We start from the raw sequence: 17749 nt of genomic DNA, 5'->3' as shown, positions 1-17749 counted from the left end.
TAAACAGATCCAAGGCTTTGGTGTGAGGAATGTAAAGTGGTAAAAGTTGTTTGCATTAAAAACCTTTCCCTTAAACGTCTGTTTTAGCAGAAAACAGCAAATGTTTCCAAACCTCAACTGCATGCTTATTTTACATTAGGGTGACCAGACATCCCTGTTTTCCGGGAACAGTACCGGTTTCTGACAGTCTTTTCCCAATTGGAGCTGTCCCCGGAAATGTCCCCGTTTTTACTGCGTGTTCAAAACAGTCCGCAAAGTGAAAATACATGGCAAGAAAGCCACTGTTGAAGCCTGCCAGCAACAAGGTTTACTGTGTGCTGTTTATTTAGATCAACATAGGGGGCTGCTCGCTATAGCAGCTTTAAGTCATTCATCTTCCTTTCCTGATTACTTGTTCACGCCAGATTTGCCATTAAGAACTGGAGCAGGGAGCAAGCGCAATTGAAAAGAATTATCATCATCGTTATCAGCTTCGAGGTGAGGCACATACTAGCTATGTTATAAAGAAGTTATATTGTTATGTATTATATAAAATTGATGCATTTAAAATAAGAATATGACATTAATAACATGGAAAAATAAATGAAATATATAATGAAGTATCTGCAAAGAACAACAATAAATGTACACTACCATTCAAAAGTTTAGGGTCACTTACACATTCTTTTTTTTTTTTTTTTTTTTTTTCACATTTTAGAATAATAGTCAAGTCATCACAACTATGGAATAATAGAAATGGAAATATGGGAATTATGTTGTGACTAAAAAAATCCAAAATAATCAAAACTATGTTATATTTTAGCATATTCAAAATGGCCACACTTTGCCTAGAATTTGCAGAAATGTACTCTTGGCATTTTCTCAAACAACTTCTTGAGTTATCACCCTGGGATGCTTTTTAAAGAGTATTGAAGGAGTTCTCATCTGTATGCTGGGCACTTAGTGGCTGCTTTTCTTAATTATTCGGTCCAAGTCATCCATTTCAAAAACTTTTTTTTTTTTTTTTTTAATAAAATGTTAGTTTTGTAATTAAATAAATTAATATGGTGGCACAATTATATTTTTGTCTACAAAACTAATTTCAAACATTTAAGCATACGCCTTCAGATCAAAAGATTTTTAAGATCATGAGAAACATTTCAGGAAAGTGACCTCAAATTTTTTAACGGTAGCGTAAGTCAGCACATCACAGCACAGACTACATTGCGCTTTGCTGGTGACTGAAAAGAAGCATCATAATGCTTAATAATTTATCAAAATAAAAGGTGTATTTAAGACATATGAGATAACTGATAGAAACAGGTGAAATAGTGTAATAATAATAATAATAATAATTTGTATTCATGACTACCAAGAAGTGGTGTAGTCAAGGGTGGGCCGGGGTGGGCCTGGGCCTACCCAAATTAGACCCAGGCTCACCCAGAGTATTGGAGAATATTCAATGACTTCCAATATATATTTATAAAATAGTTTAAAAAATGCATAAATTCTGATTTCTAAAAGTGTGAAAGAACTGCTTGAATGCGCTCTGTTGTTAAGGAAAATATGATTGAAAAAATTTGGGGTGAAAATTTGGCCCATCCATTTTTATTGAGGCCCACCCAAAAGTAATTTCCTGCCTACGGCCCTTGCTACAAAGTGGAAAAAATCCCCAACAATATGAGGCATCTAAGGGGGGCAAAACCCCCTTCAGAAATTTATTTCAGGCCCTGATATAGTACATAAGTGTTTCATATGATTTCAGTTGTAATACTGAGGGAAATGGTAGTCAAGTGAGATCATTTCTTTTGAAAATTCTCTGCCAATTTGCCAGCAAGCAAGTTAGCAGCCTACCGTCTTACTTTTAGGAAAGTGGCAGGTAAAGGTGATGCAAAAGTGAAGAAGAGAAGGAACTTTAGAAGAGAGTAAGAAGATTGATGTAAATAGTGTGACCAAGGGCAGGGAGTCAGCTGCAACTGTTCCTATATTCAGTCATTGTTTGTATGTTTGTTTAGTTCACTTTTATGCCACAGTGTCATCTACTGTATACAGTATAGAAAAGAATAAACTCATATGTAACAGAAGACAATTAAAAATGATCAACTTTACCTCTGTATCAGAATTTCATTGAGACATATTCAACAGAGTATGATATACTATAGTTCATGACATTACTACATTCACCATGGTCAAAATACATAACATCTGAATTGTCTCCTTTTTTTATTTAATAGCTAAGTAATGTGAAATTTCAATGACATATTTTCCACTGAACTAGAAATGTCCCCGTTTTTCATTTCAGAAATCTGGTCACCTTCTGGTACATACACAGCTCTGTAGTTTCCACCTTCACTCTTTACTGATGACTTTCGCTTTATTTGGTAATCCTACATGAAATCTGGGTCTATTTTTGCAGGCCGAGCAAGCTGAGGGCATTAACTGGGGCAAACCATTCACAGCAAGGCCTTTGCAAGTGGCCACGCAAATAACAACCATGTCTGTGCGATGAGATGCACTTCAAAAAGACATTGTGTAGGTTGCACACTTCCTGCTGCTTGGCAGTGCTTCGACACATATGGATAGTTAAGTCTATCAGCCTTTCGCAGGAAGAAAGGTGTTGGTATGATGTTCTGGCTTGAGAAGTAGAACACAAAGTGGGTGCATTGCTGGTTCTGAGATGTAATTATTTATAATAGTAATGCTGCCTTCAAGTCCTCCTTGAAAGTTTTTTCTTACAAGTTCGGAAATTGTAATTATGGTGGGATGTGCGTTCAAGTGATTTTGGTCGGAGAAAAAAAATTAATGTGATTGACAATTTCGCATTTATTTATCTCTTCCACACACTATTTTTGCATTCTAGTGCTGTGACAGAATAATGGGAAAAGTAGTTTTGTCTCAAAAGCCTGTCTCCTCATATACCGACTAAATGAGTAGTGTTTTTTGGCAAGATTAATCGCCATTCTTCATCAACAGTACACAAAATCCATACAAAGGAAATTATACCATCAACATTTATAACTTATTATGATCAATATTAATTTACTTCCACAAAGATTTCTAACTGACAAGCACCTAACTCGAAAAGTCAGGTCTTAAAGAATATCCTGATTTTCCCACTGGCAACTACAACATTGTGGTGGCATTCATGTGCGCTCAACTCGAATTGTAAGATAATTCCTAAATAAACTGACTGCACCTTAAGGATTCTCTCTCCAAGAAAATGGTGCATCTGTCCATGTATGCTTTTTATGAAACATTAACTAAACAATTAATATTGAGCCATTCATTGATCACTGCATCACTGTCAGTTACTGAATAATGATAATGTGTTTGAGCAATATCGCTGTGCTTTCCTGGCACAGAATCAATTTATGTGCTAAACTATACATTCCTGAGTCAAATATTTAAAGGATTAATTCACCCATAAGGAAATTCTGAATGACTTTCTTCAGTTGAACACTAAAGGGAGATGTTAGGCAGAATATCAGCCACAGTCACCATTGACTTTCATTGTATGGAAAAAAAAAGAATAAATGAAAGTTCCTGTTCCTGAAAGTTCGCCATCAGTTCCTGACATTCTGCTTAAAATCTCCTTATGTGTTACACAGAAGAAAGGAAGTCATGCGATTTTGAGTGAGTAAATCATGACATAATTTTCATGAACTGTCCCTTATATAAAAAGCCAAAGAAAAGAAGCAGTGAACGACTCTCTACAGCAGTGTCTCTGCATCTGTGATTGAGGCCTGCCAAGATGGCTGCAGTGGCCATGACTGCAGGCCCTGGGAGCATTCCTGCTGCAGCTGTGGCTCTCCACAACCCTGTGCTCCATCAGGCCTGCTCCACACACACACACACACACACACACACACACACACACACACACACACACACACACACTCAATGCTCAATGCCTGGGAATAATTAGGGGAATCACATTGAAGGGGTGGGTGAGAATGAGGGCTAAAAGACGAGGGTGATTTAGGAGTGTGGATGGGAGGTTAGGGCAAAAAAATGTATCCAAAACAACTGTTCTCTTACCCCTCTTTCAGATTCCAGAGGTTCTACTTTGACTCGGACTGCAGGCATTCCGTCTAGCATTAACATCCTGTTTTTGATGGCGTCTGTGAGGCGAGAAAGACAAAAAGAGAAAGGCATGAAAAAGCTGCTGCGTGTGACTCCTCTCACCTTTTCAGACTTTGCATGTTCTGAACAAAAGCACAGGCTACAATAGAACAGGCAATGATGTCATATTAGTTAGCAAACAGTTCAGGTTTAAGAATGAGAGTAAACAAACACATCTGGCCTGCATTTTGGTCTGTATTTTACACCTAAAGTGCTCTAAAGAGAGTAAATGGTGCAGAATGTGGCATACAGGTAGTAGGAAAGCCATAACATGGAATCAAGTCAGAACTGACAAAATGCCAGTATAAAAACAGAACATGCCAAAAAATACTATATATTGATTATTATATGAATAGTTCACCCCCCAGAAAAATTCATTTTAACTCCATGTTGCATGTTTGGTCATGAAATGCAATGAGAACAAATGAGGTTTGATTTTATTGACTTTGCGAAATTTTTAATTTAAACACATATAAATAAGATTTTATTTGAGAGTGAAGAATGTTTTCATTTTGTTCAGCTCATCACACAAAGCAATCAAATGGCCTCAGAAGACTTGGAATGTAGTGTATGGGTCATATCATTTACTGTTACTGTTTTGCTTTTTGGCATTTTTCGAGCTTGACACACAGAAGTCACTATTCACTAATATTAGGGCAAATAAACCCTGTGAAGACTTGTTAAAAAAAAAATTACCTTCTGTGTTCACAGAAGAAATAATTCCAAATGAGTTTGGAGTAACATTAGGGTGACTTAATAATGACAGCCTTTTCAAGTTGCACTCAGTAAAGTTTTGAAGTATATCGAAGTATGGCTTACACTGACACCTAGTGGCCTGGATGCTGCTTTGTTCAAACAGTAATTTTCAGTTAACAATGCCACTGTAGACATTCACTATGCACAGTAGGGTTGTCAATTGAGCAGAGAAACTAAATTAATATTTTTACCTTACATATTTTCAAAATTCAAATAATATTCAAATTCTAAAATCATCTGATTCTTAAACTGATGTTGTTACCTTAGTCCACAAGAGGGCGCAATAAATACATAAACCATGCATCAGCATTCTATTATTGCAAAGAACTTTCCTGGCTGTTTAAAAATGAGCATTTCATTTTCAACTAATGTGCATAAAATAAATAATTAAAACGTTTTAGTCGGTCCATATTCTCAAATGTTAAGTCAAAAGTAAAATGAGGGGCACTGATGCTACAATATACTACCCCAGACACATGCTATAATAACATTGTTTGTATAATAACATTGTTTTTTATTCATTACAGTTGCATGTAGGGTAGCAATATTCCTAGATAGCAGAGGTATTTGGCTGAACTCTGTGGTAAAGCAGCTCAGACTATCAGCCCAGACCAGGGGTTATTCAATCAGACAGAACACAACAGAATGGAACCGAACGAGGATCTCAAGACACACATTTCCAAGTTGAACATCTTTCCTGACAAAGCGTTTAAAAAACTCATTGCTTAATCTGAGAAACGCTTATAAGAGAGAAAGACGCAATGGACAAATACCTCCACCAACTGTAAGGGGCTGTTCACACCAAATGCTATTGCAACCATCCATTTGTTTTTCTTTGTAAATGCACACTAGACGAACGTCTTTGTTTTTCTTTGTTTTTGTTTATTCTTTATGTGGCTAATTAAAAAGAACTTTAAAAAGCATATTGAGACACCTGCTTTCTGTTAAACTGTATTTGTTGCGCTGTGTCTAGCCTTTTTTAGTGCAAGAATGTGATCGTCAGTTCTTCGTACACATCTAAAATTCGAATGCACAGTTTTAGCATTCGAATGTGAATTTTTTTCTTAAATTCGACGAATATTCACATTTTTTATTTGACAGCCCCAATGCACAGTAAGCCAGGGTTAATTAAATCCATGAGTGAAAGTGTCCAATAACAGAGCAGTTATACAGGGCAGATTATGCGAGTAGTATTCAGCTGGTCATGTGATTCTAATATGGCTACCCCCATGAGGTGCCCCTGCCCCATGTATATAATAGAATAAAAGAGCTTTTATAAGGTTACTGATATGACTGAACTCTTCATCTCACATGAGTGGTCATGATTTTATACATATGTTTAAAAATTACTATTAATTTCTTTAGAAGTAAAACTTTTTTTAGGAAATAAATTACTGAGTGCACCTTTAGTGAATAAACCACACTAATAAAACAGTAGAGAGAGAAAAACTTAAATTTGGCCTTTATATTATGTAGAACCGTAATTAAAATTTGCTTTAAGCTAAACTTTATGCTCATAATTAAACTTTGCATTGAACCTGGAAATCAGTTTCTTGCACATTCACATTGCAAAAATTCACCTTACATAACATCCTGCGAGAAAAAAAGAATATTCAGCATCACCCAAGTGACCTGCTGCATGTCTGAGGGGCAGAACACACACACACACAAACACATCTATATACACACACATAATCATTGATCTCTCTGCTATCAGAGTCCCCTGACATTTCCCATCTTGGATATCCACACAAAAGACAAGGCTTTCTACCAGAATCCACTTCTTTGTGAAAACTCCCCTCAGGCGTCTGAGTCTTGGAACAAAGGCTACAGCTCTCTGCTTAAGAACAAGCAGCGCTCTACCAGACCTTCTCTCACACATGAAAAAGGGGCCACCTCCCTTAACATTCAAGGATGCACAAGGAGACAGCTTAAATGAACTGCTGAAATCTGATTACAAGTTAATATAACTCTTAGAGCACTGCATGATGGGAAGATGAGATGCTCCAGCACTCCCACTGAGCCAGTTTCTCTCCCCCGTCTACTCAATTTACCATGTTTAACACCATAAAGGCACTGTAACAGACACATAAGCATCTTGGGAAATGCAATATTCATGTTTCCTCTCATTAGTTTGGGTTCCCTTTTGTAGGAACTCCAGCTGCGTAATCGCATTGGGTCACGCCCTGAGTGTCATGTGGTCTGAAGCCCTTATACAATCATGCCAATTTATTGGCTGATGGCGCTTAAGCGATGCCCCAAGGGAGCTACGTCATGGGCTCCATAAAGGCGCTCGCTTTCACGCCACCGAGTCACATTTTCTGTTCTTCAATGCATGATTTTGTCTAAGCCCGTGTTTGTTCCAGTGACTCACATCGAAGCAAGTATTATTAATCCTCCCTTTTGAGTGACAAACACGTAAGGACTTCGTTTATACAGCATAAATTTCAGAGCAATTTTAAGTTTTTTTCCAAAAAAACAAAACAAGGGTCCGACGGTGACAGCTGCACTTTTCGAGGTTTGCAATTTCTCATCACGAGGTGTTATCCGCACTTGTTCCAGTTTCACAGCCTCCAGATTTGGAGCTCCATGTGCAGGAGCCATTTGGGATTTGGGCTTTGCGTCTGAAAAGTTTGGAGTACGAAAAGACATCGGGTTCTTCTTCATGTTTTTCGCCCTCCCCCTATGCGAAAGTGCGAGTCTTGTCGGACATGCTCTGAGGCCTAGCTTGGCAGCCATTTTCTGACAAAGCGTGCGAAAAGTTGGAAGGTAAGGATCAAATTGGCCCCTTTGTCCCTATTGTCTTTTTCTGTGTCGTTCTGAGAGAATGCACATGAATAAGGCTCTCTCTCTCTCCCCTCTTGAGCTACTGCTAAAAGTCCGGTGAGCCCGGCCGCAGAACGAGGGGGCTGGAATAAGAGAATATTCCCCAGTGGAGTGGTTATTCTTTCGGGATTCTATCAGGAGATGCAAGGTATTTTAACTCGCTTCTTTTATCTTTTGCCTGTTCGTGGACCACACGGACATTCTGGTGAGACAAAAGTATTGAATATTTTCAGCTTGAGTTTGGCCTCTGCCTCCCTGACCAAGGGTCTTGGGGCATGTGTAATATAACTCAATGTACGATAAAAATTGGTCTACACATGAGCCTGACGGGCTTGCTGTGTAACTAAGGATGAGCCCCCATTCAGTAAACCAAATTGGACCATATAAACATATCTGTTTCTCTCCTGTTTGCCCTTCAGTCAGTTTCGGAATGAGTTCACCGTTGTACATGCCTCGAACGTCCGATAACCAGAATATGGTTCCGTTTTCAGGAGGAGTATCACAGTATTGGAGGAGCGAAGGCTTCTCTCTGCTGTGCTGCTAGTTCTGGGGCAGTCGGCAAAATTAAGCAAAGCATGCCATCTAGTGGTCATGCTTACAGGTCGCACTGCAGGCAAGAGCCATGCATTAATCCCCCTGTCTGCCCATCGGCTTAGCAGGAGCTGTAAGGCATTTCGAAAAATAAAGCATGGTTATGTAATTAAATTCAGGCGGCCTCCACCAGTGTTCAATGGTTTCTGTTCGGGAAGCCCTGTTTTTGATTTGGGAAATTCACTCTCTCTTAGAAAAAGGGCAATGGAGGAGATTCCCCCTTCTCAGAGAGAATGCAGCTTTTACAGCCGTATTTTCGGGTCCCAAAAAAAGACAGCGACTTGCGTTCCATTCTGGAGTTTGAATTTCACTCTAATGAAATGCCAATTCAGAATGCTGACACAGAAACAAATAATTTCACAAGTGCAGCCAGGGGACTGGTTTGTGACAATAGATTTGAAGTACGTTTATTTCCATATTCAGATTGCACCAAAGCACAGGCGCTTTCTCAGATTTGCTTTCAGGGGCAAGCATATACCTTTTTCGTCCTTCCGTTCGGACTTGCACTGGCACCACACACTTTCACAAAATGCATGGATGCAACTTTGATGCCCTTGAGGCTTCAAGGCATCCGTGTTTTGAATTATCTCGACGATTGGTTGGTGTTTGCCCACTCTGAGACTTTGGCTGCCCAAAATTGAGATGTCATTCTCAGCCATTTGATCTAGGGGTGTGTGTAACCTAGACAAGAGTGTCCTGTTGCCAGGGCAACAGACTCTGTTTTTAGGGATGGAGCTGGATTTGCGAACGATGCAGGTGCATCTGTCTCCAGTTCGTGTTCTGTCATTTCACCAGTGTCTAGTGATGTATAGAGTGGGATGCGTTTTCTCTGCGAGAACATTTCACAGGCTTTTGGAGCTCATGATTGCGGCTTCCGCTGTCATTCCCCCGGGCATGTTGTAAGCGAGACCTTTTCAGTGCTGAATGAACTCCACAAAGGGACTTCAACCACTGATGCATGCGTTTTGTCTTTACAAAGTGACACATGGGTGCTACCGAACTCTGTTACCATGGAAATGGACCTGCCTTTTGATATCAGGTGTTCCGTTGGGACAGGTGTGTTGCCGCAAAGTTATAACGACAGACACCTCCTCCACAGGTTGGGGCGCTGTATACGATGGTCGTCCAGCTTACAGGGTTAGGATGAGCCAGCGGCAATATCGGCACATAAACTGTATGGAGATGTTCATGGTGCTGCTGGCATTAAAGATTTTCCTCCAGGAGATTCAGGGCAGTCATGTCCTCATCCGGTCGGACAACAGGACAGTGGTGTCCTACATCAATCGCCAGGGAGGAGTGCATTCTCATGCCACGCTGAGACTGGCACGTCACATTCTTCTGTGGGCATGGGACAATGTGCTGTCTCTACGAGCTGTGCATGTTCCAGGCCAGTTGAATTTGGAGGCAGATCTCCTGTCCAGACAGGTCTTGATGCCCAGAGAGTGGACATTACATCCTTAGATTATGGAACAAATCTGGAGAAGGTTCGGCAGAGCGGAAGTGGACCTGTTCGCTTCAAGCAAGATGTCACTCTGCCCCTCTGGTTTTCCCTCTCGCCCCCGGCACCACTGGGCATTGATGCGTTGGCGCATCAGTGGCCGAAAATGCGTATTTACAGTTCTGCAGAGTGTTCATGAGGATCGGGTTCGGCTTCTGTTAGTGGCACCGTTTTGGTCATCTCAAGTATGGTTTTTGACTCTGGTTTCTCTCCTGGAGAAAGTGCCTTGGGAGATTTCAGTCAGAACAGACGTGGCTCAGGGCAGCATTTGGCACCCCTGGCCAGACTTGTGGAAGTTGGCCCCTCAACTTGTGGAAGTTGGCCCCTCAACTTGTGGAAGTTGGCCCCTGTTGAGGGTATGGCCTCTCAACAGGGCGCTCTTTTGAATGATGGGTTATCCCCCACTGTGGTTGATACCATTCTGAATGCTACAGCTCCATCAACTAGGAAGTTTTATATGTTCAACTGTCTTATTTTTGCTTCTTGGTGTACAGTGCGAGGTGAAAATCCAGTTCACTGCCCTGTCGTTACATTGCTGTATTTTTTTGCAAGAGCGTTTTGGGTCTGGGGTTGCCCCGGCAATGCTTAATGTCTATGTTGCCACTTTAGTGGCTGAGTATGCGCTTATCAATGGAGTCTCTGTCAGTAGACATTCTCTTGTCTCTCGTTTTATGCGCGGGTATGCAGGCTTAGAACTTTTATTCCTGTCTGCATTTCCTTTATGAGATTTATCTGTTGTTTTAGAGGCACTCTCGGGTGCTCCGTTTGAGCCCTTGGCAACAGTCGCTGATAAGTTTCTGACTCTTAAAACGGCCCTGCTAGTAGCATTGGAATCTTTAAAAGGGTTGGTGATTTGCATGCCCTGTCAATCAATCCCTTATGTATGGATTTTGCGCCAGGGTGTTCAAAGTGGTGTTAAGACCTCGTTTGGGCTATTTGCCCAAGGTTGTTTCTACATCATTTAGCTCACAGACTATTAATTTTCAGGCTTTCTTCCTCCCCCATTCGAGTCGGAGGAGCATGAAAAATTTCATATGCTTTGCACAGTTTGGGTGCTGCAAGTTTATGTTGACCATACTAGCCAGTTGCATAAGTCCATTTGACTTGGAGTACGAGGACCACTTTCACTGTATAGAAAAAGATGCAATGAATGTGAATGGTGACTTATGCTTTTAGTCTCAAATATTGTGCCTAACATCTTCTTTTGTGTTCCATGGAAGGAAGCCATTCAGGTTTGGAACACCAAGAGGGTGAGTAAATGAAGACATAACTTTCATTTTTGAGTGGATTATCCCTTTAAGGAAAGCAAATTGTGGAATAAAAGAGATGAAATACAAGTGAACCTGTCAAAATTATTTTTATTGATGTGTGTGGATCATAGGAGCATCTGTCATGAGTACTGAAGCGCTAACATGGACAGTGTGTCTATCGGATATGTCATCAGAATCAGAATCAGAATGAGCTTTATTGCTAAGTATGTTTACACATACAAGGAATTTGTCTTGGTGACAGGAGCTTCCAGTACACAACAATACAAAAACAGCAACAAGACTATTAAAAAATAATTAAAATTGAATCAAAAATAGATAAATATTGAAAAGAAAAAGTATATATAGAATACACAATAGACAATATATATATATATATATATATATATATATATATATATATATATATATATATATATATATATATACACTATATTGCCAAAAGTATTCGCTCACCCATTCAAATAATTGAATTCAGGTGTTCCAATCACTTCCATGGCCACAGGTGTATAAAATGAAGCACCTAGGCATGCAGACTGCTTCTACAAACATTTGTGAAAGAATGGGCCGCTCTCAGGAACTCAGTGAATTCCAGCGTGGTACTGTGATAGGATGCCACCTGTGCAACAAGTCCAGTCGTGAAATTTCCTCGCTACTAAATATTCCACAGTCAACTGTCAGTGGTATTATAATAAAGTGGAAGCGATTGGGAATGACAGCAACTAAAATAACAGAGCGGGGTCAGCGGATGCTGAGGCACATAGTGCGCAGAGGTCGCCAACTTTCTGCAGAGTCAATTGCTACAGACCTCCAAAGTTCATGTGGCCTTCAGATTAGCTCAAAAACAGTGCATAGAGAGCTTCATGGAATGGGTTTCCATGGCCGAGCAGCTGCATCCAAGCCATACATCACCAAGTGCAATGCAAAGCGTCGGATGCAGTGGTGTAAAGCACGCCACCACTGGACTCTAGAGCAGTGGAGACACATTCTCTGGAGTGACGAATCACGCTTCTCCATCTGGCAATCTGATGGATGAGTCTGGGTTTGGCGGTTGCCAGGAGAACGGTACTTGTCTGACTGCATTGTGCCAACTGTGAAGTTTGGTGGAGGGGGGATTATGGTGTGGGGTTGTTTTTCAGGAGCTGGGCTTGGCCCCTTAGTTCCAGTGAAAGGAAATCTGAATGCTTCAGAGATTTTGGACAATTCCATGCTCCCAACTTTGTGGGAACAGTTTGGGGATGGCCCCTTCCTGTTCCAACATGACTGCGCACCAGTGCACAAAGCAAGGTCCATAAAGACATGGATGAGCGAGTTTGGTGTGGAAGAACTTGACTGGCCTGCACAGAGTCCTGACCTCAACCCGACAGAGCACCTTTGGGATGAATTAGAGCGAAGACTGTGAGCCAGGCCTTCACGTCCAACATCAGTGTCTGACCTCATAAATGCGCTTCTGGAAGAATGGTCAAAAATTCCCATAAACACACTCCTAAACCTTGTGGAAAGCCTTCCCAGAAGAGTTGAAGGTGTTATAGCTGCAAAGGGTGGGCCGACGTCATATTAAACCCTATGGATTAATAATGGGATGTCACTTAAGTTCATATGTGTCTAAAGGCAGATGAGCGAATACTTTTGGCAATATAGTGTATATATATATATATATATATATATATATATATATATATATATATATATACACACACACACACACACACACACACACACACACATATATATATATACATACATATACACTTACACACACATGGCAGAGGAGGTAGGATGTGTTGGATAATATAAAAAGACTAAGCTGTGTATTGCACATTAATTATTGCTCAAAGGGGCAGTTTTAACTGTTCATGAGATGGATAGCCTGGGGGAAAAAACTGTTCCTGTGCCTGACGGTTCTGGTGCTCAGAGCTCTGAAAGAAGGCAACAGTTCAAAAAGGTAGTGGGCAGGGTGAGTGGGGTCCAGAGTGATTGTTCGAGTCTTTTTCCTCACTCTGGAAGTGTATAGTTCTTGAAGAGAGGGCAGGGGGCAACCAATAATCCTCTCAGCATTCCAAACTGTCCTTTGTAATCTTCTGATATCTGATTTCGTAGCTGAACCAAACCAGACAGTTATAGAAGTGCAGAGGACAGACTCAATGACTGCTGAGTAGAACTGTATCAGCAGCGCCTGTGGCAGGTTGAACTTCCTCAACTGGCGAAGGAAGTACAACCTCTGCTGGGCCTTTTTCGCAATGGAGTCAATGTGGGTCTCCCACTTCAGGTCCTGTGAGATGGTAGTGCCCAGGAACCTGAATGACTCCACTGTTGCCACAGTGCTGTTTAGAATGGTGAGGGGGACAGTTTTGGGGAGTTCCTCCTAAAATCCACAATCATCTCCACCGTTTTGAACGTGTTCAGCTCAAGGTTGTTTTGACTGCACCAGACAGCCAGCTGTTTAACCTCCCTTCTGTATGCAGACTCATCGTCATCTCAGATGAGGCAGATGACAGTGGTGTCCTCTGCAAACTTCAGGAGCTTGACAGAGGGGTCCTTGGCGATGCAGTCGTTGGTGTAGAGGGAGAAGAGTAGTGGGGAGAGCACACATCCCTGGGGGGCACCAGTGCTGATTGTACAGGTACTGGAAGTGAATTTCCCCTGTCTCACAAGCTGCTGCCTGTCTGTTAGAAAGCTGGGAATCCACTGACAGATAGACGTGGGAACAGAGAGTTGGTGTAATTTAGTCTGGAGAATAGCTGGGATGATGGTGTTGAAAGCCAAACTGAAGTCCACAAAAAGGATCCTTGCATATGTCCCTGGTCTGTCCAGATGTTGCAGGATATGATGCAATCCTATGTTGACTGCATCAGTTTTATTGTTGTGTAGCAGTGATCCAGTATATTTCTGTCTCTGGTGGGGCATGTAATGTGCTGTTTGTATTTAGGTAGTTCACGTGTGAGGGTTGCTTTGTTAAAATCCCCAAGAATAATAATAACTGGGTATTTTTGTTCTGTGTCCGTGATTTGATCAGTCAGCTGTTGCAGCGCAGCATTCAAACACGTGTTTGGCGCGACATACACACTCACCAGAATAAACGAGGAAAACTCCCACAGCGAGTAGAAAGGCTTACAGTTAAAAAAGAGCGCTTCCAAATTAGGACAGCACATCTTCTTTAACGTTGTTACATCTGTACACCAACATTCATTGATGTAAAAGCATGTTCCAACACCTTTCGTTTTCCCCGTTAACTCCGCGATGCGATCCGCTCTAAACAGCTGGAAGCCCGGCAGATGTAACGCGCTGTCTGGAATGGCTTCACTCAACCAGGTTTCTGTGAGGCACAAGGCAGCAGAGGTTGAAAAGTCCTTGTTTGTGCGGGTGAGGAGATGTAGTTCGTCCGTTTTGTTAGGGAGAGAGCGGAGATTCACAAGATGAATGCTCGGCAGCGCTGTTCGAAAGCCACGCCGTTGGAGCTTGACCAGCGCGCCTGCTCATCTCCATCGCCTGCGTCTCATAGCGTATGTAAACAACACAGCCACATCTCCAAATAAAATGTCAAACAAAACATCCGAATATTAAAAATCCGGGAAAAGATTGACTGGTATATGCTATCGAATGTTCAGCAGTTCGTCTCAGGTAAAACTGACTGGAAAAAGATTACTAAACACAGGATAAACAAACAAAAACAACAAAACAATAGGAGCTCTCCACACCGAGGCGGCCATCCGCGGCTCCATCATATGTATTATCATCATGCCCCTTAGTGAAGGGAACCTCACGAAAGAGCCAATCAAAACAATGTGATTCTGCCTCAGAGGCAGGTGTCCTGAAGTAACCCATGTACTTATTATTTTAGCAGTAGCTCATGAAGGAATGCAAGCAAAGCAGATACAATTTAAACATCTCTATTACACTTCACTCCTGGCATGGCCAGCAGGAAATGAGGACCAGATCTCAATTCAGCACTTGGACTGAACCCATTCTGGTGGAGATCAGACAATACTACTAACTGGATTAACCCCTAAGAATCAACTTTGTCATGCCTATATAGCATGCCATGCATGATATACTGTAGGTGCTAGTGTGTTAGCCATTAGCAGCTCCACATCTGAACTTAAAGCGACTGTCCAAATATAAAAAAATTCTGTCTTTATTTACTCACCCTCATGTCCTTATAAACCCATTTGACTTTCTTCTGTGAATCACAAAAGGAGATATTAGGCAGTATGTTAGTCTCAGTCACCATTCACTGCATCTTTTTTCATACAATGAAAGTGAAAGGTGACTGAGGCTAGCATTCGGCCTCACATCTCCTTGTGTGTTTGACGGAAGAAATAAATTTACCAGTTTGGAACAACATGAGGGTAAATGACGACAGAATTTTCTGAACTATCCCTTTAAGGAAACCCTTTTTCTCCACAAGCTATCTAGCTATTTTCTGCTGAGCCTTGTGGAGTGAAAGGTTCTTATTAAGAATAATATGATTTCTCTGTGAAATGTAATCCTAGCCTTTTGCCATTGACGCGCATGCTTCCAAGCTAATCTGTGTGCATTGGATTGATATTGTGATCAGGATGTCCAATGGCTCCAGGTAGTGGTTGTCTGAGATAATGTTGCCATGGCAACCCAAGTTGAAGCTTAGAAGGCTGTTGTCCTTCTAATAATTAATAATTATAATTAATAATAATTTTCTTTATTTATCACACATTTGCACATATACAGTGAAATTCTTCTTTTTCACATATCCCAGCTAGGCTGGGGTCAGAGTGCAGGGTCAGCCATGATACAGTGCCCCTGGAGCAGATAGGGTCAAGGGCCTTGCTCAAGGGCCCTGCTCAAGGGCCCAACAGTGGCATCTTGGTGGTGCTGGGGCCTGAACCCCTGACCTTCTGATTAGTAACCCAGAGCCTTAACCGCTGAGCTACCACTGCCCCAGTTCTGGATTGACATACATGGTTTCACAGATGACCAGGCCATTCAGGCTCCGATTTTTTGTGTCTAAGATCCAGCCAGGGAGTTGTCATCATACCCTTGTGTAATGTATAAGCATATCACTCCAAGACGTTGATCATTAGATCAGATAAATGAGCTAACCTTTTGCCGAACTAACCTTGTCCCTTAAGGGAGCTCCAAATGGGAAATCAATACCATGAGCAAGGTCTCAGTTGTTTCATTAACCATCAAATGAACAGATTATTAGCATAATTGAGTACAGCATCATGAAGTTAACATTTAGGCACTATTTGTCTGTCTTAGCCTCCAATTGATTAACACTTAATCAAGAGGTTGTGATGGAGGATGGGGTATTGCCAACTGTATTTAACAGCAACAAGGTGATACAAGAGGCAAGAGTAATGATGACTAATTCTCAATCCATCTTCCTCTCCTTCTCCAGACAGTGTAAATGCTCCAAGTCGGATCACTGTTGTTTATATCATCAAGTATACAGTCAATGCAATGTCCTGGAGAGCCCAGCAAGAGAATTTTCACCTTCAAGGTATACATATAGTTCACCCAAAAATGGAAATTATGTCACTATTTAATCACCCTCATGTGGTTCCAAAACCATACGACTTTCTTCTGGGAAAACATAAGGTATTACTAGGCAATATGTTAGTCTTAGTCACCACTCACTTTCATTGTATCTTTTTTTTTTTCCATACAGTGAAAGTGAATGGTGACTGAGACTGAACATTCTAACCAAGCTCTTCTTTTGTGTTCCATGGAAGAAAGAAAGTAATGCGGGATAATGATGCTGTAAATAAATAAATAACCATCTTTATTTTAGAAACTAGCTATATTTAAAGAATGAAAGAGTATATTAGTTTTAATATAAAAACAGACTTATTAGCAGTTTAATGGGTGTGTGCTGTTTGCTTTCAATTTGATCAAGCACACAGAGCAGGAGAAATGGCAAAAAGAGTGTTGAAATAAAGCCTTTAAATTAGGCTTTTCCAATTGAGCTTGAGTCTATTGAGGCACACCTACTCACTAGGTGAGTTAGTATATATGTTAAAGACCTGGAGAAATGGAAGGAGAGCAATTGAGAGAGAGATTAAGATCACCTTTCCATTTCACCAGGGCTCTGAAATGAAATGGTTGATCCCAGGTGTGAGTGTAATGAGCATGTGTGTATGGGAGGTGTAGGAGCCGAGTGCTCAGGCATCTCATTGCCATGCATGGCTGGAGCCGATCCCCAAGAGGCTCCCTGAGAAGAATGAGAGCAATTCAACTGGAAACCGGGCAACAAGGAGGGGGTTCGCCTGGGATTTGATTCCAGCCGAGGATGGGGGAGCCAGGGGAGGGGATTGGCTGGCATTCCCATGCCTGGTCTCAGCTCCAGAACTCCCTGATGGCCATGGGTGTGGATACACAGTACATGGGGCAAAACATCCATCCTGATCACGACAAATGATGAGCGGATCAATATGAGGTGACAGGCTTTGGGTGGAAAAGCCTGACCTTCCTGGAACCCATGTTGACCTTGCCACACAAAGATTTAAAGAGCATTCAGCTTTCACCCCTAGAGCCGGGAGCATGCCTCATTGTGTAAATTTCTGCCTCTTCGAGCCTGGTGTAGCATTGATATGAGGGGAGTTACAGTGCATAGTTGGAACCTATGTTTAAATTGAGGTTTGTTTAGAATCATCCAAATCAGTTAAGTCGCTTTTATAATTTAGAGTATGATGTAGGGCTGAGGGGTATAAAATACTCAGAGAGAGTG

The 17749-nt window shown here is 41.3% G+C and overlaps 1 protein-coding gene across 2 annotated transcripts in view; it reads right to left on the bottom strand.

The window, feature by feature from the left end:
• LOC127447708 (Krueppel-like factor 12) overlaps positions 1-17749 on the bottom strand; it is a 60491-nt gene that overhangs the window by 20887 nt on the left and 21855 nt on the right. For both annotated transcript variants that reach the window (XR_007898413.1, XM_051709740.1), the window contains exon 2: positions 4018-4100. Coding sequence is in view for 1 of the 2 variants with exons in the window: in XM_051709740.1 (XP_051565700.1) it covers positions 4018-4083 (66 nt within the window). In the remaining variant the exon portion in view is untranslated. The remainder of the gene's footprint in view (positions 1-4017; positions 4101-17749) is intronic.

This window comes from Myxocyprinus asiaticus, chromosome 11 (assembly GCF_019703515.2).
Source record: "Myxocyprinus asiaticus isolate MX2 ecotype Aquarium Trade chromosome 11, UBuf_Myxa_2, whole genome shotgun sequence".
In the NCBI taxonomy this organism is placed as follows: Eukaryota; Metazoa; Chordata; class Actinopteri; order Cypriniformes; family Catostomidae; genus Myxocyprinus; species Myxocyprinus asiaticus.
This window is presented reverse-complemented; position numbering and strand designations above follow the sequence as displayed.